General features: G+C 43.6%; 1 protein-coding gene across 8 annotated transcripts in view; it reads left to right on the top strand.

Annotated features, from left to right (window-relative positions):
- MYO6 (myosin VI) overlaps positions 1-27190 on the top strand; it is a 909629-nt gene that overhangs the window by 479254 nt on the left and 403185 nt on the right. For all 8 annotated transcript variants that reach the window (XM_078648084.1, XM_078648085.1, XM_078648086.1 and 5 more), the window contains exon 13: positions 17591-17748. In XM_078648084.1, coding sequence (XP_078504210.1) covers positions 17591-17748 — 158 coding nt within the window. The remainder of the gene's footprint in view (positions 1-17590; positions 17749-27190) is intronic.

Raw genomic sequence — 27190 nt, forward strand, 5'->3', positions numbered from 1 at the left:
TTGAAGTTGGTGGTAAATTACGATTCCTTAAAGCCAAATTGCACTTTTTTGGTGCTTCTTACATTGCATTTAAGGAATCGCAAAATTTGCGATTCCTTAAATGCAATTGCAAAATAAGGAATTGCAAATTTTGCGATTCCTCATTTTGCATGCAGATTTGCCTTCATACAAACCATTTAGTAAAATTGCGATCGCAGACATCGAAATTCGCAGAATTTTGGCGTTTGTGATAGCAATTTTGTTTGATACATATGGCCCACCATCTCCCAGCATGGAATGTACACCCCCAATGAAATAACCCCAGACGTAGAACTCCCCGAGAATAACATGAAAAAAAAAAAAAAATCCCATTCCTTCCCTCCCTCCCCACCCAAAAAAAAATGGTGGCGGCCAAACAACTCCATTGTATTTTGGAATCGTATTGTGCACACAGTGATTAAAATTGAAAGAGATGTATGTGTCTAGTAGAAGAGGGACAAACTGCCAGTGGCAAACCCCGTGTGAGGAAGGTAACAAGCAGGCCCCATCGATATTCAAAGTTTTTCTAATCATCCCGGAATATATCAGCCATTCTCTCAAGACATAAGAGCCTCCAGAGCCTAGAGTGTCATAGCTAGATGGCTGGGGCCTCTTTCTTTTTCCAGACCGCTGCGATCGCTACCTTCACTGCCCCATTGCATGTCCACATTATAGCCTTATCGTCTTTGATTTGATATTTGAGAGAGGGGTCACAGAGGCCCAGAAGGGTCTCTGCCATAGGGGTCGGAATACGATATCCTAACTTATCTTTAATTTGGGCAAGGATTTACTCCCAAAAGGGTCGTATGATTGGACAGTCCCACCATATATGTCGGAAGTCACCCAGGAGGCCACCCCCCCTCCAACATGTGTCTGGTGTGTTTGGGAATATTTTATTGAGTTTAGCAGAATACAGGTACCCATCCATCATTGTTTTGAGGTGTGCCTCTCGTAGCTCAGTGGAGTGATTGAATTTTGTTATGTCAGACCAGAGCCCCGTCCACTCCCTATCCTGGATGTCGGGTTGTAATAAACCTTCCCACATGGTCATGTAACGCCGTCTCGGGGAATGTGTAGAAGTAAGGAGATAGTTATATAAAAAGGAAATCCCACCTTTCATGGAGTCCACATTCTGTATGTATGTTTCAAACTTCGTGAGTGGGTGTGTGGCCGCTGCTTGTAATTGAGGGCCCAGTGTTTCAATTAAATGTAGTGAAAATGCTCTGTAGGTGCCAAGCCGTAATCCCTCATGCAGTTTTCGAAAGTTAGGTAATTAGAGTTATGGAATAGATGGGTCAGTGCCCTACATCCACCCTTCCTGCAGGTGTTAAAAGGTCCCTCCCGGAGGGCCTCAGGGAAATCCGGGTTCAAATGAAGAGGTGTATATGGTGAGGGGAATGTGATCCACTGATCGTTCCCTGGTATGGAGTCCCAAACTCTCAGAGTGGTCCGGGTGGGGATACTGATGTAAGCATTCTTGGGCTTCTCTCTCTTGGGCCGCCATATGAGGTCCCAGATCGATCATCCTGCAATAACTCTATCCATATGTAGCCAGTGTTTCTCCGACTCCCACTTGGCTCATTCCGTTACCACCCGCAATTGTGCCACTTTATAGTAGAAGCTAAAGTCCGGGAGGACCACTCCCCCCTCAGTCCTCAGTCTCTTCAGGAGGGAAAAAGAGAAGCGCGCTCGTCCTCCCTACCATATAAACCGCGTAATCATGGACCTCACTTTAGGAAGGAAGTCTTTGTCAAGGGCAATGGGTAGGGCCTGAAAAAGGTGTAAGAGTGTAGGGAGCACTGTCATTTTGATTGCGTTTTTACGGTCTAGCCAGGAAATAAAGAGTGGCTTCCAGCGTACAAGGTCTGCCGGGAGTCGTGAAAGAGAAGATGGAAAGTTGGCCCCGTACAACCCTTCTACCCGCGGCGTCAGTTTCACTCCCAGGTATTGGTTGTAACGGGATGGCCAATGTAACAGGGTATGTGTCTGCAACTCTCTGACTACACTCTCTGGGATTGTGAGATTATGTAGGATTTATCTATATTGACCTTAAACCCACTACATCTCGAACCTTGCAAGCTCAGTTTGAAGCATGGGGAGAGAAGTGGCTGGTTCAGTCAGGGACAACAACACATCATCAGCAAAGAGTGTAATGTTATGGTCTCACCACTAAAGGGGATTCCCTTTATCTCTGGGACTGCACGAATGGACATGGCCAGCGTTTCAATGATAAGGGCGAACAACAGGGGAGACAACGGGCATCCCTGGGGAGTGCCCCTGGTCAGGGAGAAGGGATTCAATAGTATACCATTTACCTGTACTCTAGAGCGAGGTCCAACGTAATTATCTCTAATCATGGTAATATATTTGTCAGCGAACCCGAAGTGCATAAGTGTTTTAAAAAGGAAAGCCCAATCACCCTGTTGAAAGCCTTCTCAGCATCTAACCCAACAAAGACTGCTAGAATCTTTAATTCCTTGGCTTTCTCGATAAGATGTACTGGTCAGGGTGGATTAGGTATGGCATTAAGCTATTCAACCGGGTCGCTAGAATCGTTGAGTAAAGTTTCGCATCAAGATTTAGAAGGGCAATGGGGTGATATGAAGTGCACAGCTGTGGGTTCTTCCACTGCTTCGGAGTAACTGTGATCACAGCTTCTGCCATCGAAGGGGTGACTTTGCCTTTCTCTGCCATTGTATTGAAAAGGTGTGTAAGGTGCGACAGGAGGTCCAGGGCGAAGGTTTTGTAGAATTGGTCTGTGAACCAATCCGGGCCCGGGGCTTTATGCAGTTTTAGGGACTTGAAAGCTAGATTGACCTCTTCAGCTGTGAGTTTGTCATTCCATTACCGCGAGACCTGGGGGAACTGCAGAGTCTGAAGATAGCTATGCTGTCTGTCAGTAGCTCGCCGTTCCTCTGTGTAGAGGGACATGTAGAAAGAGCTAAAAATAGTGGCTTTTTCGCGTCTTTGTGGGTCAGCCCTCCCAGCCCGTCCAGGATTCCGCCTATGTATTCCCGTTCCCGTTTTTCCTTCAGATGGCGAGCTAAATGCTATTTTATTGCCCTTGGAATAGGAGAGTTGACGTAATTTCAAGAGTGTGAATTCTGCCCTGTTGTTCTAGATGGCTCTGAGTTTCCCCCGTAAAGCGTTAAGCGTGCGCAGGGATGGTCTAGTGGGTTTGCATTTGTGGTTTGTTTCCGCTAGTGCTAACTCAGCCTCTAAGTCCACCCTCTCTTTGGCCCATTGTTTATTTAGAGTGGAGTTAAGTACTATACATTTACATTTACCTCGAACAACCGCCTTAAAGGCGTCCCAGTTGTTCAATACTGAAGTGTCATAGCAAAGAATTCTGTGATTGTGTCCCGTAACTCTGTACAGAGTACCCTGTCCCTCGTAAGTGATGCTGGGAAGTACCATTTGGGAGTAGTGGATTTGATGTGTCCCCACTCCAGTCAGACCGAGACCAAACAGTGGTCTGACACTGAAAGTGGGAAGATCTTGGCATCCCAGAGAATTCCCAGTAGGTTCTGGCTAATAAAGATGTAGTCAAGCCGAGAATACGTGTGGTGTACATGAGAGTAGAAAGTATAGTCTCATGTCTGGGGATAGAGGGTGCACCATGTATCCCTAAGGCCCATTTCTTGCTGACGCCGTTTAGTCTCCTGGTGAAGGAGCTAGCTTCCGGTCTGTAGGGGTGTGTGCTGTCTAGGTCTGTCTGCCAGGTCAAATTGAAACCCCCTAATAAGATTGTTGGCCCTTCAGCGAAATCTTGTAGTTTCCCCATTATGGTATGTAAAAAGGTTGCCTGACCCTCGTTGGGCACGTAGACCACAATGAACATGCAGAGTTTACCCATCAGGATGCCCTTGACCATAATCCACCTTCCGTCTTTATCTGCTCGAGTGTCAGTGGGTTGAAATTTCGTAGCAGTATGAAAAATATTTGCAACACCCCTGTGTTTAGTAAGTGCGAAGCCCTGTATATCAGCGGATAATGTTTGTGGCGAGAACGTGTTTCCTCTGCTCTAGAGAGATGCGTCTCCTGAATGGCTACTATATCTAAGTGGTGGTCTGTGAGATATTTCCAGATCTTTGGTCGCTTCTGCGGCGAGTTAAGACACTTCACGTTCCAGGAGCATACATCGAGTACCATCTGTCAGGTGGTGATCCCCCGCCCTCTTCTGAACCTGTGTGTTGGTCTCATGTCTCCTGCAGCTAAAGTTCTGCTGTGCGACCCAAAAAGATATCTGTCGTGTGGAGTGTACCGTGAACAAAACATGGCCTCGCAAAAAGTGTTTACAACCCGCCACCACTCTCTCCCCCTTTCCCCCAACAAACTCAAAACCCCCAAACTTATCAATAGCAACAGCATCAAGTGTCAGATCGCTGGTAAACCTCTGACCGTGGGTTGAAACCCCAAATACACGTGATGCGGGGACCGCGTGACCTTAGTCCCCACCCGCACCCATTCCGGATGCTCTGAAAAAGTATGAACACCTTACCAGCGTAACCAGGCCAGAGGCTGCTCTATGTGTCCCAGTTTTTTTAAGAAAAGACAGAGGCAGTCCAATTGCATATGGTTCTGTTACAGAGTCTTCTAGCATGCTGCAGTAGAAGTGGTAACCCTTCAAAGTTCTGGGCTAGAGATGGCCCTGCGCTCGAATGCGGTCCCTTTACATACTTATTCCCCAGGTCATCATAGTCCAAAGTTACCAGCCTGTGGGCACATGTGTTCTCGGATGCAATGTGGCTCTCCCTTCCCCCTTCTGGGGGTTTGTTGTCGAATCCCAATATAAACAGCATCGGCCCTCAGCCCCCCCATGTCTCTGAGTTGGGTGGAGACATAACAGCTCCCCGTTGTGCTCTATTTCCTAAGTTTTCTGCTTTTAACTGAGTTTGGCGGGGCTGGCCCTGGAGGGCAAGCATATTTTCCTGTAAGAGATGCATTTGTCCACTTCCTGCATTTGTGATTCCAGCCCTACTACCCTGGTGCCCACAGAATCCACGTCGTGTTGGAGGGTAGTCATCCAGGTGTTGAGATCAGACTTCAATTGATCAATGGAGGTTGTGATATCTTGGCTCAGTTCTTTCCGTTGTTCTGTTTCAAATTCACGCAGGGAGGCCATAAGGTCACTCATGCTGAGCGCCATGATGCCCGTCTCCTTGTTTTGTTCTGTTGGTATGCGTTTATCCTCTGGAGGGAAAAAATTGGAGACTTTGTTCAATGTTCTGGACACTGTCTGCGGAATACAGGCGGGTCCCACCTGACCCCACCAGTATAGCTAGGGATACCCTTTGGCGCAATGTCGGGCGCGGCTGCGTTCCTCCCTTGTAGGCAGTTATAGAGGCTCAAAGAGGATCACCAGTTGGGCTTCCCCCGTGGATGGCCCTCCAGAACAGCGCCCCCGAGATGGAGTATGGGCGCTCCTCAGACCACCATGTGGCGATCATCAGCAATGCTCGGGCTTCGAGGGTTGATCCAGGTGTATCATTGCCCAGTGGACAGGAGGGGTATTGGCAAATTGTGTTCCTGCGGCGGGTAATAGGCCAGTCCAGCCGTCTCTGAAGGCGCGATATTCAGGCCGGCCTCCAGGACAGGCACTGCCCCGAGTGTTGGTGTGAACCCCCACTGTGCCTGATGGGTGTCTCTCGGCCAACGGCAGTCTCGTCCCAACCATCAGTGTCCAACAAGCAGAGGAGATTGCCTTGTAGCAGTGTGTCTGTCCTCGCGCTCACACAGCGCACGGGGACAGAATCAGCACACTCGCGGGTGCCTGGTCTGGGCTGGGCCGGGCCGCTATTTTAGAGTCAGGCAAGCCATGTGGTCACCAGAGAAAGACACAGATCCTGTCAATTAGCACAGTTGGACCCTGCCTGACAGCGCCGCCGCGCCTCCCTTGTGTGTTGCTCTATGGGGGCCCCGGTCTCTCAGCGTGACATTTCCTGACTTCAGTACGCGCTGTGGGACTCACCAGGATAAGCCGTCGGACGTCCTCCTCTGCGGTTGATCTCGCACCGCCAGCGTCGGGCTTCCCATTCATCAGCATGGCCGGCCGTAAAGGATGCCGGCGGGGTTGTAGCAAAGGCACTGCTTCGCGCTCACTGCCCTGATGATCGGCGGCCCACCTGAGTTAGAAGATGGCGGCTGACATTTTGCCCGTCACAGGGGCTGATGCAGAAGGAGCTCGGAGCGGCCCTCCAGGGTTAACGCGCACCAAAATCGTGAGCTCCCCACATGTCCTGAACTGAGGGGACACGGGAACTTTGCTCGGCAGCACTTACAGTGCAGGTTGCATTTATCGGTCCATAAGGCCAGCGCGGTCCAGGAGCCAACACAGATTACGTCCGGCCACGCCCCCCAGAATTATAGATTTTTATTGTTTCAAGGCACTAGCATGTTACAAAAGCACTTTCTGTTTTTGAAACCTAAGTTTTCCATCTCCGACTTTGAGTAGCAGAACAACACTGCAGCCTTTTTGTCACTGGGCCTACAGAAGGAGTTGTGTGTTAATTTGTTCACCAGAATACATGGTGGCGGCATGTTTTGTGCCATCTTTGTATGCAATATAAGTCTATAAGACTCGCAAAAGGTAATGGTGAGAACTTTATCACCAGGACTTCTGACTACTTCATCCTTATTGCATGTGCTTTCCACGTTTTCACAGCGTCACACCAATTTTGTGGTGATCCTTGATAGAAATTGTAAGTACCTGATTTGATTTTTAAATTTATACAGAGTTTGAATGCCCTGAGGCGTCTTTCTCGCTGCTTCTGACCATTGATGGGGCTTCTTCATTAATTATTTGAAAGCCACGTTGAGGGATTTCCTAAAATCCTGGAGATTCCGACTTTCCTTCAGTTGTAAGGGGAGAAACTTCCAGAGGTTGGCACTTCTCATTATAAAGCTTCTACCTCCCCATGAAGCAAGTTTGAACTTGTGATTCACTGGGAGTATGGCTGTGGCGGTTCTGAGCTTTCTGGGCAGAACATATCACCAGTATTTGTTCCTCAAGTATTCTGGCTCAGATTTATTTAATGCCTTAAAAACAATGCATAGAGCCTTTACTTCAATTCTTTTTTTATGGGAAGCCAATTAAGCCTGACCAGGGCATGAGAGGTGGCTTGATGCTTGGGGGTTCCCTGTGAGAAGGCATGCTGAAGCTTTCTGTAATTTATGAATAAATCTCTGTTGGATGTTATGAAAGAGAGCATTGCCATAGTTCGAATTGGATAAGGCAAGTGCTGTAACTACAGTTTTCTGCAGATCGGTGGGATTGAAAGGACAAACCTTCCTGATGATTTTCAGGATGAAGAGAATGGACCTGATCTCCGAATGTTAGCCTGTTGTCAAAAATCATCCCTACATTTCTGAACTTCCTAACGGGTAAGGTCAATAAGCCCCAATTCTTGTGGCCTTCCACTTGGTGACCAAAAGGAGGTGTAGTTGCCAGGAGAAGGACCTCTGTTTTCTCTGAGTTTAATTTTAGACAGTTAGTCTTCATCCAGTTGTCTGTCTCATAAAGTTGTTGAATCTGGTTGCTCTTTCCTCAGGGTCACTAGATACCATTATTTGAGTGTCGCCAGCATATGAGACAGAAGAAAATCTGAAAGATTTGATTAGCCGAGCCAGTGGAGTGACGCAAAGATTCTAAAGTGTGTGACTAAGGGAGGAGTCCTGGGGCACCCCACATGGCAGGCGAAACACATCAGACTTAAATTCCTCCATGGCAACAGATTGTTCACTCTCCAAAAGAATTGATTTGAGAAAGATAAGAGCTGTTCCTCTGATTCCCATGTTAAAAAGTTGGTTAATCAAAAGATTATGACTGACCGTATTGAAGGGTGCAGAGAGATCTAATAAAATCATAGCAGCTTTGCCACACTATCTAGATCGACCTCAGCTCTTCTGCTGTGACAATCAGATCAGACACAGTGCTATGACCATATCTAAATCTGAATTGTGTAGAATCCAGAAGCTTGTCCGGCTCAATGCAAGAAGCAAGCTCAGAGTTCAGTGCTTTTTCTTGGATTTTGGATGGAAACAGTATTCGAGAGTTGGGCCTATAACTACTGGAGAGGAGAGGAAACATGAAAATGTTTTTCCATTCTGCACGAAAGTGTCCTGTATTATTGATCTCAATAAAGATTACTGCCAAAAGGGTACTGATGATTTCTGGGGCAAGGTGAACAATTTTGAGTGGACAGGGGTCCAGAGGGGAGCCTGATTTGGTGGACTTAGGTAAACTAAGAACTTGATCCGTACGTATGCCCTAATTATGATGACAGTTGGAGTTTCCTCCCCATGACATCGTCTCGGTCAAGGGACCGACCGACACCCGGTCGGCGGTCCCAACTGACTAATTAGGATGTGATCGAACACTGTTCGGTCCCATTCCTATACTTTACAATAGGAGCATATTTTCCAGCCGGAATGCAAGCTCCCATTGTAAAGTAGGAGGTGCAGTTCATCCCTGCACCCAATGGCAGGTGCCTGCTATGGGGTGCATGGATCAACGGGGGGCACCATATGTGCCTCCTTGGCCTCTACCCAAAAGCCATTCACTCACGGGGCCCTGCTGGGGCCCCCAAAGTCGAATTCCGACAGATTTTCTGTGTCAGAAAGGCCGGCACAGAAAGGCTACCGAAACCTGACATCATAATCCCATGGGCAGAAAGAGCGGCCCTTGGGATTACTGGCCGCATTTTAACTGGCGGACGGGCTCTCCAAACCCATCGGAAGCCAGTGGAAATGAACATTCTGATTCTTTTCTGACCGCCTCCGTCATAATAAGGCAGTCGGAAAGGAATCCACAACGTAATCAGGCCCAAGGGGCAGGAAAGATGTCTAGGATATCAGGGCTGGGTGAAGACTCGATTTCATACAGATAGTCTAGAGAAGAGGTCTTTAAAACGTTTTGGATGCCGAGACCCCCATTATCAAAGTTTTTAATGCGTAAGGCCCCCCTTCTGACAAAGATTTCTAGAAACTGGTACTCCTTATCATCGACAACTATCGACAACCATAAACGCCCCCAATTCCCACAGCAAATAATTTTTATGGTGGAGAAATAATATTAAACAGTCAAACAATTAAGCAAACTGAAGGTCAGTGAGTGTGGGGGTGTAGTCAAAAGTGTAGCTAAAAGCCCTCATTTATGAGTAATTGGCGTAGGGCAGTGCTGCAACTTTTCTTGCTGTGCTGCCCTATGCCAATGTGAAAGGGCGGGGAATGCACTGTATTTATGGAATACGGTGCATTACTGTCCTTTTCCCTTGTGTTGGCATACAAATTGCTGTCTAGCACCAACATAGGCAGGATTATTTTTGTCAGGAAGGGGCATCTCCCTTCAGAAAAACAATCCCGAAAGGCGTTTTCCTCTTTCTATGTGAGCTGCAGAATGTAGCACACATAAAAAGAGGAAAAAACAAGTAGAAGTTAAAACATTTCTCCTCATTACGCCTCTGCTGGGGAGGGATCTGTTTTTGGATCGGCCCCAGGTTTACATGATTTTGTAAATATGGGGCAGCATCAAAATCCATGAGTGTTAAATGGGAAACCCGCAGAAAGTCCATGGAACCCCTCCTTGCCGCAGAGTAAGGCAACACAGCGACTTGCAATGCTTTGTCTTACTCCATATCTATGAGGACATGCAGAGCCATGCAGGGTGACTTTGCATCGCCTCATATGTATGGTTGAGACGCTTTTGATTTTCTGATCACATGTGCACATCCACATGGACAAGAGGGATTTCTAATGTCGGGGCTGGTTGGCCACCCCTTTAGTTTTAAATGTTCTCCTTTTGTAGAACCCCGCTCCAATCCTTTGCTTCTCCTCCTTTTATTTTATGATCTTAAGAGGCTACTACACCTCTCCAGGCCATACTAACAGGATGCTTGATTGTCAGTCATTTTGTATGCATCCCATGCGGCCACTACCTTTAAACCAGGAGACAATTATGGGATGCTCTTGGCCATATGTATTATTGTTTTATGATTCCATGGTGGGCCAAGACATTGGTTTTAAATGTGGCAGCCATGCTGGAGCATTAAAACAACAATTGACTATTTTCAATACATCTGCAAAATGGACACCAGCTGCTATCTTAAGTTTTGTTACTGCAAGCAGATACCTGCCGTACTTAGACTACAGTATGTTTTCTTTTTTTTCGTTGTATTCTTTTAACTTATTGTGCTTATCCTGTTGAGTTTGTGTGAGTTTTATTGTGGTGGTGCCAAACAGTAAATGCGAGAATGAGTCAGTGGATGGATGGATGGATGGAGGAATGAGTGTAAATATGATTGACAGCGCATGTATAATGACTTATTGGGGGTCTAATTGCATCGAATGACAAAAAGGCACTTTCATTCACAAGAAAACACCTATGTGTATTGCCTATGCTCATTTTTGGATATTGCCCACTGGAAAACTTGTTTTAGATTGTTACTGTTGAAAGTGACAGTGAATCAAAAGTGAAAGTGCCAAACTACTGTTAGAGACATTAAAGAGATTTTTGGACTGTAATGGGAGGTATTTGGTATTAGTGGCACAACACCTCTTGGTAACTTCCTAAAATGCATGTGATGTTCTGAGGAGAAAAAACGTTATGGCAGCTTTTTCCTCTTGTGACCATACTTTTCTACAGGGCCCTCCATGTCTGCTAGGCACATTCACTTGTGTTCAGGAAACTTACAGCTGTTCTATGTATGAATTAGGTCAAAGTCAAAATAAGCTTTATTCGGTATATAAAAGCATAGCCATCAAAGCATTCTACATAATAAAAACAAATTGTCAAGAATTCTATAGCAATCAAAAGTTATTTCATCGGAATACATTCTTCTGTGACCTGATTTCCCCCCTGATAAAATTATTTAAAAGAAATACATATTTCAACAATAATATATAAACATCATACCAATCAATTAGTGTTTCATAGAACACATAAAAAAAACTACAAAATCCTTAAAAATACATGATATGTTTAATAGAAGCTAAAGATTTTATAAATGATTCAGTTTCATAGACAAGTGATTCCAGATACAAGAGCTGCACCTTCCTTCGCTTGATAGCAAGTCAGGTGAAGGCAATTACCGCATTACAAACCGAAACATGCTCTAGGTTACAAATAAAGTAAAAAGCCGTTTTATAGGAGTATCATCTATTCCAGATGAAGAGTGGACGTAGAATGGATTTTCTCAAGTCCCTATAAAAATTACAGAATAATACAAAGTGCAGTGTGCTTTGGGCAGATTTACCATCACACGGGCACATTGGAAGGTTTACGCTCCATTTAGCCATCTTTGGGAATGCTATCTGGTAATGCAGCGTTCTCAGCCTTAACCTGGCTAAGTAAAATCTATGTTGCGTATTTCTAATGAAAATAAGATAAAGCTGGGTGCCCAGTGATAAAGGTCCTTCACAATATGATCTAACATTTGATTTAGTACGTAACACGGCTTCCCTTATAGTTTCCCTAGATCTGAGGAGTCTCATTTTCAACTCCCCCTTACTAAAATTCCCGATACTCATTGCATCTCTAAAATCAGGTTTCACATCACACTCAGTAAGGAGACCATGGTTATATTTTAACCATGGTATTTTCTGCGAGTGATCAAGAGTTAAGCAGTCACGTATTATTTCCTTAGTGTAATGTGTTTCTTTTTTTGTCCATACTCAATACCATAAACGTATAGCAGATATGCTAATCAAGTCACTTAGAAAAGGAACATCTGTTTCTCTATGGACAATATAGGTAGCCGTGGAATTAGGGACTGATAACACTCTTCGTAAAAATGTATTTTCCAATGCTTGTAATATGGAGGTGTCTGCCATCCCCTATGAGGCTCCACCATGGCATACCCCTGATATACATTTACTCCCATATAATTTTAAAATCTCTTGTACTGGCTTGTTGCCTATTTTTTGTGAAAATCTAAAAATAGCCTCACTTGTTCTTAAAAATTTCAATTTGCTTAAGTTAATATGTTCATTCCAGGTACCTTTACAGTTGAAAAATAATCCTAAATTAGAAAAAGTTGGAGTCCTTTCAATTGGTACACCATCGATAAAGTGGGTTCTGCTTTTAGTTTTACTTTTCCCATGTGTCATAACCAGGGTCTTGGACAAATTAATCACCTTTATTCTCAGTGGCGGGACACTCCTGGGAGTAGTCGCGGGTTCTATAAATTTCAATTAACATAACACTAGGTCTTTATCAGTCATAAACTTTGTAAAATTGTCAATCAAGAGTTGAAGACCGTTAGCAGTCCTAGAGATCAGGACTGCATCGTCAGCATATAATAAAACAGGTGTTACATGTTTACCAACAATAGGGGCATCAGCCTTTAGACCCTGCAGTAGAAAATCAACTCCATTAATGTATAATGAAAATAAAAGTGGCGCAAGGACACAACCTTGTCTGATGCCTCGGGTAACTTTAAAGTGCGTTGTGCATTCCCCGTTCTGTCCATATCGTATCTTTGATGTTATATAGACATAAATTTGTGACAAGAGGCTAATGATGTTATGTGGGGCACCCATCCCTTCCAGCGTTTGCCATAACATGGTATGGTTTACTAGATCGAACGCGCTGGAAAGGTCAACAAAGCAAAGGTGGAGTGCTCCCACCTTTGCACTAGTATATTTCCCTATGAGCAAGTCCAAGTTAATACATTGTAAGACCCGTGCCTATTCCGCTTCCGAAGCGTATTGTGCTTCAGTTAAAATATTTTGATCCTTGACCCAACATTCCAATCTGGCTAGCAGAATTCTGTCCATGAGTTTAAATGTGGAGTCAAGGAGGGAAATCCGTCGGTAATTTTGCACTAGCTCTATTTACTTTTTTAAAAATCGGAACGATCACACTTTCAACCCAGGTTGCGGACAACACTCCATCGATAACAGCATTTAAATAATTAACTAAAATGTGGGACCAAAAGTCAGTAATATATTTTAAAATGTCTATTGGTACCCCGGCCGGGCCAGCAGCCTTCCCACTTGCACTATCTTGTAAGGCAGTTCCAAGCTCATCTGCAGTGATAATATCGATTATGCTAATTTTAATAGGATGATATTGTCATCATTATCCTTTTTATTGCAACATTTAGTGGTGTTAAAAATGTCCTCAAAATGCAATAGCCAATCTTCTGGTTTTACTACAGTGTCAACGCCTCCCGAGGAAACATCCTTAAACAGGGGTTGGTCTATAGTTTTCCAGAAAAGAGTGGAGTTCTTAGTCTCGGCTGCCTAGACCAGATTGTACCATGCAATCTCTTTAATTTCTATTTTCCTTGCATTTAAAGCTTGTTTATAGCTTTTTCTAAGGTTTCTGATTTTTTCCCCATTTCTGGGTTTAACTTTCAATGCTTCCTTCAAATCGCTATTCAGTTTCGAACATTTTTGGTTAAACCATCGTGGGCAATAGTCCGTTTTATTTATGCCTATCGAGATATGATTAAAAGCAGTAAGAACCTCAATATTATTGGAGGATCCGTCTAGACAGATTTCTATATCTTGATTATTGCTTGCAATTAAATGTTCCATAACATTAACAGGATTAACACCAGACCATTTGATTAAAATCCCATTTTTTCCTTGGGTTCTTATATCTGCTGCCAAAACACATGTTTTGTCAATAGAATTTAAGCTGGAATTTAACGTTAGCAGAAGTGGGTGGTGATCGCTAAGTAAGCTATGCGATATAATACAGTCATTCACAAAAGGCCTTATTCCTTACGTCAAAAAGTGGTCTATAAATGAAGAAGATCTAGCCCCCTCATAGGTATATACGTCAACAGCTCCATTGTTGGCACCCAACTTCATTACTTCCAGGCCATATTTATACGTGATTCACCATAGAGATTATGTAGAAAATGAGTAATGTGATCCCCTAAATCATCTATGTGGCCATATTAATCCGTTGTTGTTAGCTTGCACAATTCAATATTAAAATCACCACCCCATATCACTATATACTCACCCCATCCTCTTCAAAAAGATGTCAAGTTCCTCCTCCAGCATAGTGATTATTCCTGATCTTGTGTTATTAAAAATATTATTATAGTAATTAATCACTACAATATTTTGCTTTCCCTTAGCACTAAGTAGAAAAAAACGGAAGTACTGTGAATTAGTGAAAGTTTTCTTTTGGGTCAGCGGAGAAGTTGCAGAGAGTAATACAGCCAGACCTACACTCGCTCTCCCAGCCTTAGATGGGGTTGCTTTAGTAAAAATGGTTTTGAAACAATTTACATGGAAAGGTTCTACAAGCCAGGCTTCCTGCATTAAAATCAAATTTCGGTTCTGTATGCAGTTAAGCCAAGATGGGTCGGACAGTTTGTTTTTAACCCCTGCAACATTCCACGAGAGGAATTGCAGTGACCCAGCCAGTTGCCTACTTACTGAATCAATACCTAGGGAGTTGCTAGAAGGAATGGGGTCATAATTGGTGCAAAACGGTATGCCTTCTGCTACTGGCACAACTTCAAAGCTAATAGGATGAGGAGGAGAGTTGCATTCTGCTGACACAATCCTAATACAATTTGGAAGAAGGAAGTTTCCTTCATCCAAATAGGGTACATCTACACAGGTTATTTCCGTTGGAATACTCAAGGGTCTGCTAATTGGCTCAAAATCTTCCATTTGTGTTTTTATGTACAGTCAATCCACCTCACTGCAACTTTTCAAAAGGTCAAACCTGTTTAGCATGGGTGGGATTATTTCATTAGTAGTACAATAACGTACTCTGCTAGATAGATTTAATATGTTGTTCAATTTCCGGTCTATAGAAGGACCCAAGGGGTTCTACATGTTCATACTCTCTTGACCATCCTTGTTTTGTTAAAATCTCATCCAATAAACAAGCCACCAGATCTGGATGTCGAAAATGTACAACAATATAGTCCCCTTCACAGTTTGAATCCATGCTACCCGCACAGCTCACTCTCCTCGCGCTGCGGGGCCCTGTGGTGGTTTTAAGGGCCTCAGGCGCAACGAGAGTGACGCGGCTGGAGAGCGCCTCCTGGCGCGGGTGTCTCTGGGGGGTTGGAGTCCCCTCCTCTTTGCAAGCTCCTCCAAATGTGACAAAATCCTTTAGGTATTTAAGCCCTATATTCTAATGATAATATCTAAGGGGTGTTGGTGGGGTGCTCCTAGGTAGCTTTTGAGTGGGCGTGGGTCAGGCCCTATTACTCCACCCGGTCAGTCACTACTTGAGATGATATTGCTATTTTAAAGGAAACTCCTAAACATTGGGATGAAATTCACAAAATTGTTTTAGATCCTCTGTTTTTCATGGTACTATTAAAGTGGACAGCTGCAAGAAGCATACTCATTGGTTTGTTTTTGTTATCAGGCTCCTCCATTTTTCTCAGATTTAAACACACTGTTGTGAATTAGTAGTTCTAATCGTCTCAAAAAGGAGCATCAAGACAGCGCAAAAACACATTTTAGTCACAAATAAATATCATTTAGTGATTTTATCATGCTGCTTTTGGGATCTGGGTGAAAATATGCTGAACTTCTGCTGGGGTTTCATGAACCATCTTTGAAAGAGAACTGTATTGTCACAGGATTTCTCATGGAAATTATGGTTACAGGTCCAGAAACTAAAATGAGTACACATTTTCTATAAATTCACAAGCATCTTCCTTGAAACAATTCTGGCATGCTGAGTGAAAAGTACTTCCAACAGCACCATCAGTTTGTCATTTGATTGTCCAGTGTTCTAATCCAGCTTCATAACAGGATTCTAATAAACAACTAGAGCGCAACGTATATTTGAACATTGGAGGGTTGGGAGCTCCATAGAAGACAATGGAGTGCTCCATGCTTTTACAGGCCGGTAAAGACAGGCAAAGCAACATTCCAATGTTGTTTTCAAAGGCCTCTCAGAGCCCGAGTGAATTTAAACACCTTGAAGTCCGAGAGGCCTTAGTTTTATTTGTTGGAACATTCTGCCCTCTAGTAGCAGAATGTTCTAATAGCCTTATAGCCCTTCATAGCTGGGCTATACCAGCTATTAAATTTGCGCTCCCTTGTTAAAGTCCCTCGCCTTCGGCTCGGACCTTTAACGCTGGAGCTGGCCTTTAATAGCGGTATAGCCCTCTACGGCAGGCTATAAGGCTATATTAATGACAAGGCCTTCGCCCACTGATTCAATGTTGATGGATTAGGAGCTGTTAAATTCAAAGTATTTCCAATGCAATAGACTTTAGTATATCAACATTCAGTTGCTAATACAGCTATGAAACCAGCTGTTTGTGTGAAGTATAGATTTTAGTTATATATGGTATACCTTTTTTTAAATAACAAAAATGAGTTATTGAGTGATTACTACCCAATTCCAGGATCCTCAGTCCGCATTTGCTTTCTCACATTATCTATGTTCACTCATTTGATACCTCCTGAATTTTTCAAAATGCTAACATTTTGGTAAACATAGACAGCTTTGTTTAATCTCTCGTTTAACTCCATGGAAGTAGTTTGTTTTGAGATGTGGAAGCTATTTTCAGACAGATCTCTTATTTCAAAGTAATAGATTTGTGCTGTATGGGGTGGTGGACCCAATAAATGAATGAGTTACTGTTTGAACAAGATTTTTCTTTTTACTTATGCAACTTCCTTACATCAGTAGTTGCATCTCCCTGCATGAATGTACACTGGCGTCAAAATAATTTTTATTGAGAATTAAATACTAGGAAATGACAAAACACATTTACAAAATATATATTTTTTGTTGAATGAAAAATATTTTTAAATAAGTAATCCTGTAAATTTGACAAATCAATGGAACAGAACAAGTATATGAAAACATAGTGAAAACTGGCCTGGACTACACAATTCAATTTTCACAGTGTAAGTACGCTTTAAATATATATTACAAACATATACCAATACCTATTTTTGGGAACTCATTTCATTTGGGGACTTGTAGCAGCAGAGATGAGAACCCTTTTCATGTACATATTCAGTCTTCTGCACAGGAAACTAATTTTAAAGCTGCCTTCTCTAAGAGAACGACTCCCAGCACAGACACATTTTATGAGCTAGTTGAAAACTTTAGCTCTTTATAAGAGCTCTGTGATCTTTACACGCAGCTGTTAGGGGAAGAAGGCGTAGTAAATTGTGGGTTGATACTGTAATGAGACTTGCCTCGGGTACTAGCTATGAATCTCATGGGTAGTTACTCCTCAAAAGGCAACATTTTGCTAGTGCACAGCTGTCTGATTTACATTTTTTGTTATTGCATTAGTGCTCTTTGCACTGTGTAGAGTCTAGATACTTTTCTAGTTTTATGCGTTCCCATAATCTCTGTTTCCTGGTTATGGCAATTAGGGTCTTGTATTAATTAAGTCGAAAGCACCTACCCCTTGAGGGTCTCAGACAGTGAGTTTGATTTTTCACGTTTTTCTATTCTGCATGTGTAGGTAGCATTACTACGTTGGTCCTACAATGTACAGTAGGAAAGTAAATTGTATGAAAACAATATTTTTCCATCCCTATTGTCTGGCATTTAACATCACCAAATTATTATAGAAATACTTTTTAAAAAATTGCATTTCCTTTTGCTCTTCAGGGTTCCACTGAAAGTAGAGCAAGCCAACAGTGCCCGTGATGCCCTTGCAAAAGCAGTTTATAGTCGTCTTTTTGATCATGTCGTGAACAGAGTGAACCAATGTTTTCCTTTCGAGACCTCTTCCTCCTTTATTGGTGTACTCGACATAGCTGGGTTTGGTAAGTGCATGTCTCCTCTTAACTGCTTATATATCATCGCTACAAAGTTTGTATTCTTTTTCAGTCATGCAGATTATTTCATTTTTTCACTTGCACCTGTTTATACAATTCGATCTTGAGTTGCATTAAAATGTATTATATAGAATATGTTTTGCATTCTGTGCACCCTTGATTAATAGTTTCTCATGCAGAGAGGCAATGTATGGTTTTTGAAAAGTGATTTTGTGGTATAACATATTTGTGGACATTTTAATCTGAACTATTAAGTTATTTCTTTTAGTGTCTTGTAACCTTCTATACTAATCAGAAAGGTCTCTTTGTAACATCTTCAGAGAGATGCCACCATAGGTCAAGTTTTGAATAAGGGTGAGGGTAAGAGAGAAATGGGGGACCCTTCACACCTGATGGATATTGAGGGGCCGCTAAGGAGAGGGAAAACACAACAAGCATAACCCAGTTTGAAACTGCAAAACATGGGCTTCACACATCGAGTTCAACCCTACCTCTGCATCTTCGCAGTAGCTCTGTGGCATGATAAAGCATCCGCAAAATAGTGGTGACTGCTTTTCAAGATATTCAAAGTACCATACAACTGGGCAGTTAAGGATTTGAAAATGGAACTAGGGCTCTTCCAGGTACAGGTCACAAAGTTCTTTGCTTCGTTTTCCTGTATATTCAGGTTTGGATCTGGACCTGAACAGTACTAGTGGGGCATAACTGCTGGGGGGTGGGGGGAAGATATTCTCACAAGAAGGGAAGGTATGTAATGATCTTGTGCCTAATGAAGGTCGATGCTGGTGATGCTACGAAAAAAGATGGGTACAAGAAACGACACTGTTGTGCATTACCTATTGATGAGAAAGAAATAGGGTCCGATTAATTGCTCAGACATTCTCTGATTCTGATTGTGTGGGATCTTCTTGTTGTTTGGTAAATAGCAAGTCGTCTGTTTAGGTGCTAAGGCTCTGGGGGGGGGGGGCGAAGCTAGGTGGAGCGGGGGAGGGGGGTCCGAAGCTGTGGTTCAGTTATCCATGTAGGTATAACCTTGTGTTTATTTGTTCTATGTGGCAGATGGTTATTCTGTTGAATGTTGTGTGTGAAATAAATACATTGACCCAATAAGCCTCTATGCATTACATTGAGTTTCCTCTGGTAGTTTGGTTTATCATCCCTTATAGATTGGGTAAGTGTTTTTTTTGTGAGACCTGAAAAGAACATGTGTATGAGAAATCTATACACTTAGGGCCAAAATATTTGGGTCATTGCTGTCTCGTTAACATTTTGCTGAATGAGGGCAGTCTGACAGGGATTGACAGATTTATGGTTGTTCCACTGAAGAACTTAGAACCACTTTTTCCGAATTGCACCTTGGCCAGTCAGTCAGGGGCAGCATGTCTACCACCAACCAACCAATTAATTAAGCTGTACTCTTTACTCTTTCGCAAATACAGTTTTCATGTTTCCTGACTGGCATGAACGTGTTCCCTTAAGAAACCGATCAATAGGGCATGTGTCATTCTAAAGAATTCATGATTATGTGTTTGATGAAATCCAGAAAGCCGAGGTATCTACCAGAACACAAGTCACATGTATCTGCACAACTGAAAGCCGTGGCTCACACCAGTGGTATCACTAGGGTTGGTGTCACCCAGTGCGGGTAACTCATGGTGTCACCCCCTCATGACTTACCCCATGGACCTCCTCAGTGACAGAGCCAAGGCCGCCTCGTCCGGCACGCCTTCCAGGTGGTCATCCTGGCTCCTGCAGATCTCCAGTTGGTTCACGTCCTTGGTCAGGGTGTCCCTTCTGGATCCGCCGGCCTCTGGTCGCAATGGTTGTTCTCCCACCGCTTTCTTCTCCGTAGCGTCCGCTACCGCGTCCTCCTTCGTGTTGTCCTTCTCTGCTCTCCTGCTTTCACCTCCTTACATCCGTGTTCACCTCTGCAGTTCCGGGTCATCGGAATATAAAGTCCCTCCTCCCCCTTGCACCGGAAGTATTACACCGGCAACAGAGGAAGAGACCAGGAAGCAGGACTCCTTGGTGCCCCCGGGGCTCCAGCCACAAGCCCCTAAGGTTTTTTCTCTACAGTACTCCCCTACCAGTCTTGGCCGATCGAGCCAAGAGTCCACCGTAAGGAGCGACCCAGAAGGTAATACTGAAAGGACTGGAGGGCCCATATAATGGCAGAGGCGAGGCTGCAAAGTTTGGCCAGCAGCCAACACAGCGTAACCAGATCATAGCTGCCAAGGTTTCAGAATGCTATGTGTGACATTTTCATAATATCACGGTAGTTATGAGTGACATTTCAATGACGATGAGTAACACTTTCTCGCGAGCAAAATCTAGCAGTGAAGACAAGGGAAACATATAGATGTCAGAAATTGCACCCATATGAGCAATGAAAAACTCAAAGGAGATCTTAAAACTGCAACAAAGGCCCAGAAATTGAAGAGCGCTAACAGGAGACTTCTCCTTGCAATCCAGCTGCACAGACTATTGACACCAACTCAATTTACTAATCTGAAAGTAATCTAAGCTTTATGGGCAAAACAATATTTCCTAGAGTAAACAGCTTCAGTTACAGTCCACTGCTGAACTCAGTCCAAGATCTGTATTAACGTTTCTCCCATTTTGTTAATACTCCACAGTCTTGCAGGGGACTACCTCATAGGGCCTTGAGGGTCACACAGACTCTGAGAATGCACCTCAATAATACATATATTTGTAGATAAAGTGAATGTTTAAAGGCTCAGGAGTCCCACCCTTAAAAACAGATTTGCATGTAAATACTAAAATAAGCTACTAACTGGGAGAAAATATCACTGGCCCAAACTGTAATGTTGACACCATATAGAATAAAATAGTGTTTTTTCAGTACAGACTCCATCTGTGGGAATATTAAAAGGAACTACACAAAGTTTGCATAACTTGTTCATTTGTCTTGAAAAAACTAATTAGCGAAACTTCACAATTCATGTTACTTTGGGAGAAGTGTTTTTAACAGATTAGTGCTTCCAAAAGAGGTGCACGTTCAGCAGATTGATTCGCACAAACATTAACTCGTACTTGTGCTCATTTTATCAGCACAGGAAACTTTCATTTTACTAGTAGCAACACTTGTTTTACATTATGGTGCGTACCCCACCACGAACAAAATGCAAGCACCTGACTCAATCACGCAATTGTTTCTGATAATATGAACAGCACTGTACTTACCAAACAGCACGTTCCGTGATGAAACACTGCCTTGGATCAGGGATGTGTTAGCAGCACACCCACACAGCATGAATCTTCCCATGCCTAGTGACCTGGTGACCCGTGCATGGAAGGAGGAGGCCGGGCAAGCACTGGCTCCAAACAGGGACAGCCACAGGCCCCGGCGCGCACAAGATGAGAGCTGGAAGAATGGCGCCGCTTTGACGCATGCGTGCGTGACAAGGAGAAATCCCCGCCTGTGCCTCTGACCAATCAGACCATGCATTGCCACAGGCACTCAAGGCGAGACTCCAGGGTTCACAAGGGTCAATGACACAGACCGTTCTTAACTATAATGATTGCCAGCAGGAATTATTTAAAGTAAACTAATGCGTGACAGTCTGCATTCGTGAATATAATAATTAGAGCTTCACATGGCATCTGCGCTGGTCGCCGCTCATTGGTGTCACCCCATGTGCTGGTGTCACCCAGTGCGGTCCGCACCCCCCGCACCCCCCGCACCCCCCTAGTGACGCCACTGGCTCACACTCTAGGTATCCCCTTACTTGATTACGGCAGCGCTGTCCTGGCTTGTGTCCCTAAAATCCATCTTGACCCTATTTATTTATTTATTTATTTATTTATTTTGAAAGTTTTATATAGCGCGAACAAGATCTTTGCAGATATCAGAGCGCTTTACATACAAAGGGTACAGCATGTGAGTAAATAACAATTGGGGTGGGGAGGGTAAATGCAGGAGCGTAGTCAGATAGATACATCAATGGTGATACAAATAAAAATAGGTGGTAGCGTAAACAATCAGGTAAGTCAATAACACGAGTCATACAAAAATGCAAAAGATCAGTAGAACAGGATGGTTCAGCGTTTGTAAAAATCTTCCCTAGTGATAATTCAAGTGTATTTAGCCATGAGGATAGCCTTTACTTCTTTCTTAAAAAGTATGGTGGAGGAGATGAGCCTGGTTTCAGGGGGGAGTGAGTTCCAGATCCTGGGTGCCATTCCTGAGAAGGAGCGTTTATAGGTTTTTTCCTTGCGGAATTTCTGGGGCTTTAGCAAAAGATTGTTTGTGCCTCTAGTGTTTCTGGAGCCTCCAGAAATCGTCAGCTTCTGAGCGAGGTATCCGGGTGAGCTCAGGTGGACAGCCTTGTGCGTCATGCAGGCGATTTTCAAGTGTATTCTGGCTTCAAAAGGCAGCCAGTTCAGCGATTTCAGGTCAGGGGAAATGTGTGAGTGTTTTTTTGATCCAGTGATGAGTCTCGCTGCTGCGTTTAGAGAAGCTCTTATGGGTGCCGTAGTAGTTAGGGGGAGACCGCAGAGGGCGATGCTGCCGTAATCTATTCGAGGGATGACTAGTGCTTGTACCGCAGTTTGGAAATCTTTGGCTGGAAGGAAGGGTTTGAGTTTCCTTAGGGTATTGATCTGATAGTTCGCACCCTTAGTTGTTTTGTTGATGTGTTCCTGCATGTTGAGGTTGGTGTCAAGTGTTATGCCTAAAGATTTTGCTGAGTCCACGATGGTGGGCTGAACATTGAGTGCCGTTAGGTGTTTAAGCCAGATTTGAGCGGTAGTGATCTTCGCGGGAGGTGAGATCAAGAGGAACTCTGTTTTAAGAGCATTGAGTTTGAGATGATTAGCGGCCAGCCAGGATTGGGTGCTACTGATCGTAGAATTCAAGAGCATAATGTCTTTGGGTGATTGTAATTTGAGATACAGTTGGGTGTCATCGGCGTACATGTGGAAGTGAACATTGGATGCTTCTAGCAAGGTGGTGAGAGGCTCCATAACTAGGTTAAACAAAGTTGGGGAAAGGGAGGATCCTTGTGGGACGCCTAGCGATACAGGTATTGGCGAAGACATCAAGTTGTTACTCTTGAATTTCTGCGATCTGTTGTGTAGAAAGGACGTGAACCATTTGAGCACAGTTCCAGATAGACCCATTCTTGTGTTTAATAGTTCGAGTAAATTCTCATGTTTGACGGTGTCGAATGCAGACGAGAGATCAAGAAGGATGAGGAGGCAGGTATCATTTTGATCTAGGATTTGAAGGGCGTCGTCAATTATGTGAGTCATAGCGGTTTCTGTACTGTGATCTGCTCTGAAGCCTGATTGATGAGGGTTAAGTAGATCAAACTGATTAATGTGTTTAGTCAATTGTACTTGTGCGCATTTTTCCAACAGTTTGGCTAGAGTCGGAATATTGGTAATGGGACGGTAATTATTTAGATCAGAGGGGTCGGCTGTAGGTTTCTTTAGTAGAGGTGTGACTTGTCCAACTTTAAGGGCGTCGGGGATGGTCCCTTGTTGAAGTGAACTGTTAATAATTTTAGTCCAGAGTGGGAGGAGCGACGGGGTAAGGTCTTTGACAGCGTTAGCAGGAAGGGGGTCCGTGAGGTGATTGGCTGGTTTCACAGTGCTGAGCAGTCTACCAATTTCTTCTTCCGAATAGGTGGCAAAGGATGACCATGTGGCATTGTTTTTTGGTTCAGTGGGTGCTGTGCAATGGGGTTTGGAGTAAAGACTTACGTCAATGAGTAGATCGTTCTTTATGTTATCGGTTTTTTGGATAAAGAAAGAGGCGAAGTCTTCACAGGAGGGTGCTTTGTCCACAGTGCTGAGTGGTTGGGGTTGTTCCTTGGATTGTGTTCTGATTAGCTCAAACAGCTTTCTCGGACGAATCATACTCACTACCCTGAACAAGGCTCCACTTTTCCCAGGGTAAACCAGAGAAAGAAGCATAATGCCTTCACATCATTGCCAATCTGTCCCGCTCGCATCAGCCTCAATCTCTCAGGTGGTATATGCTTCAATATTTGTACAAATAGGCTGTAATCACTCTATGGGCCCCATTAGGATGGCGGGCGGGCCTTCCGCCAGCCTTAACGGCGGGGGTCCCGATGTCTGCATTAGGATGCGCCCGCCACAGTGCCTATCAAGGCAGTACTTCATGCAAACACTCTACTTCTGCCTTCCTTTTAAACATTTGACCTTAGCTCATGCGTCCTCAAGGAGCTAGACTGGCGTGCCATTAAAAGTAAGTATTAGATTCAAAACAGGCTGCCTAACTGAAGTTATAACTGAACCCCTTACTTGGTTAACCTTCTAAAGTTGCAGGTGTCAAGAAAGGCTGCAGGAGCTAAACCTCTCTACAGCTGGAAACACTTCAATTTAACATCTCTCAGATGCGGAACTCGTCTTCTCAGATGCTGCAGCTTACTTCTGGAACTCATGCCAGGGTCGGACTGGGACAAAAAAGAGCCCGGGCATCAAATTAAAAGTGGGCCTCATTAGCATTTGTAAATCAGGGCAATGTTTAACTTTTAAAGGCTGGCTGTATAGGTATTTTGTAACGTTTGGGGAGACTGTGTGCTTGCTACAGGCAATGTTTCAGGTAATATCAGAGTAAATACAAAGAAAACACGGGCCCACCTGACCATAAAAACGTCCCACAGTCAGTCAGAAAACCAGCCCATAGAGTGTTCTGCTGGACCAGCTCTTTGGGCACTGCCTGATTACCCTATAGGCCAGTACCACCCTGACTCCCTGCCAGGTGAGCTATGAACAGAACCCATTCTGTCGTTTCAGAAACAACTAAATTCGTGCCTCTTGTGCATTTACCTGTAATTTCAAGGACGCCTCTGAACCGGAGTCTCATTCACAGTGCAATTGTTTACAGTGCAATTGTTCTAATTTGCTTTAACATCTCTGTTATTTCTTGAAAATTATAGATCTGGCAATTCTACTGTTTTATTAACATAATGTATTATTTCTATAGGGGTTTTGACCCAGCCCTCTTTATCCATTGGGCTGTTATTTTGTCAATCACGTTTTGATTCCACCCCTGACAGCATGGTGCAATAGGTCAACCCACTTTGCCTATTGGCTAACTTTCTGTGAGTGTAGCCTTCTTTACTTTCACAAGGAGCACATCCTCACAAAAAGGAGGACTACTATGGTAGTGTGTGCTTTTTGAGGGCCAAAAGTAGTTTTGCTTCTAGCCAAAAACATAATAATACAAGCATTAACCAAGGGAAAAGACTGGCACCAGCACTAGACATATTAGCTTTGCCAATGTTCATTTTCTTTCTTAGTTGTATGCTTTACTAGTTCATCATAAACCACCAAAATACCCTCGTGTACAGGAGCGCTGTGGAAACTTAAATAAAATAAGTATGTGGGTTGTCCTCTAATGCAGATACGCACCTGTAAGTTATAGGGTGAAGAAAATGTTATCTTTATTCGAGGCTTGGAAAAAAAAAAGTGTTTTCTCCACAGTTTTCTACACCAAGTACATTTTCATGATAGGTTCCATGGGATGCGCAGTAGTAAAAAAAACAAAAAACTGTTTTAATAAGCTACCAGACGGCGTAGACTTGGTCTATCAACAAAATAGAGGACACCCAAAGCCAGCATTTCCTACCAAAATAGACTACACGCATTGCGTCCAGATTAGCCTTTGTGACCACCGCAAAAGACAAAAAGAAAATCTGTAATCGTTTTGTTCTTGGCACCCGAGAAATTAACAAAATCACACATGCGGATTACCTTTGCTACAAGCATTATCGCCTGTGAGAAAGATAGACGGGAATAATGATCTAACGGAACATGTGGCAAAAAACTGAACTTGGGCAGTTTTCTGTAGTACCTCCCAGCCTTTTGAGTGTGTGGGAGGTCTGCCCCACCAATACGTCTTAAACATGGGAAGAATCTGAAACTATTCGGTTTTCATATAACTTCCTTATAATTTGGGCATGAAATGTGTCACAAATGGACAGGCGCTCCAAGCCAAAATTTCTGCAAGCCTTGTTTCTGAGATCAGCCTCCTGCGTTTTGTCTAGTTTAGGTCTTGCATGCATGCCAACCCCTTCGAGAGTCTAAGAATGCCAGCTATTCGGAGTCCCACACTAATATGCCTGCTGGTACACCTAGCCAGTGGCATGATTTTGCATGATGGTGGTTGAATACAAATATAATCTTTTGTGAATATTATTTGGAAATCTTATGAAAAAAACAAATTAATATTTTCTATTTAAATAGTTTATTTCGGAATACAATTCCTTAAAAACATAGCACACATAATACTATACATCAACATCAATAATGCAATAAAATATGCTTTAAAAAACCGGTCATCTTATGTGTTCTACAATGCTTTAAAACAACTCATCGGTATTTCAGTGCTACATCATAAGAGCATTATCCGAATCGTTGAATTTTATGCCCATATGCAAAACTCTGTTATGAACATTCTATGAAAACCACTCTTGCTTAACCACAGTGTGATAGATTCGGACCATACTCCCTCCGCAGGAATCCTATTGAAAGCAGGAACCTGCTTAGGCAGTTCACCACCAAAGTAGAGGTATCACTCAGAACAAACATTTGCAATGCAATAGCTCTCGCATTTGTCAGCGTTAGAGCTATTGGTGTTGTAAATGACAATGTCTTTTACCCATGTGTTTTGGTTTGGTAGTGGAGTGGATGTATGTGGTGTGGAGGGGAATTATGTGGGTAGGATTGGAATTGATAGTTACGGAAATGTGTGTTTTGGAATTGTGCAGTGGAATTATGTGGCATGGAGTACAGTGGAATTATGTGGATAGTAATTATGTGGTATTGAGTTTACTGGAATCATGTGTAATGGGATCGTGTGTCAGGGAGTGTAATTATGTGGAATGATATTTTGTGTTTTGGAGTGGTATGTAGTGGTGTATAATTATGTGGTGCGTGTTGGACCTGGCCCTTATTAGGCGATTTCCCTAAATAAATGTGCTTTTTCTCCTCCTGGTTTTTGCTGATTCTTTTTTCGTAGCCTTATGACTCTCACCGCTTTCCCACTGTAATGCAATGGGAAAGCACGCTTGCCCTTCCTGCCCATGCTAGGAAGTGGTGCTTACTTGATTGGTTTAGGTGTTGTACCTGTGAGTGCCCTGTAAAAAGGTTCACCACATCCCCAGGGCAGGTACTGCTCTGGCTTATGGTGGGACGCAGCACTGATTGTGCCACCCACCAGAATAGCCTTTCAAACACGTATCAAGCATGCGATTGCAGGCCTGTGGGTGTGTAGTTGCGCCTATGCTCAGGTTGGCATTTCTAACTCATTAGCCAACCCTGCCACTACCACTAGAGCACCCCTAGGGTAAGCCTTGAGGGGTGGAGCAAGTGGTAGGCAAAAGGCAGGGCAGGTACAGATTAGTGTTCCCTGCCCAGGTAGTTAAGAACCCCCATG

The sequence above is a fragment of the Lissotriton helveticus genome, chromosome 6 (assembly GCF_964261635.1).
Source record: "Lissotriton helveticus chromosome 6, aLisHel1.1, whole genome shotgun sequence".
Classification (NCBI taxonomy): Eukaryota; Metazoa; Chordata; class Amphibia; order Caudata; family Salamandridae; genus Lissotriton; species Lissotriton helveticus.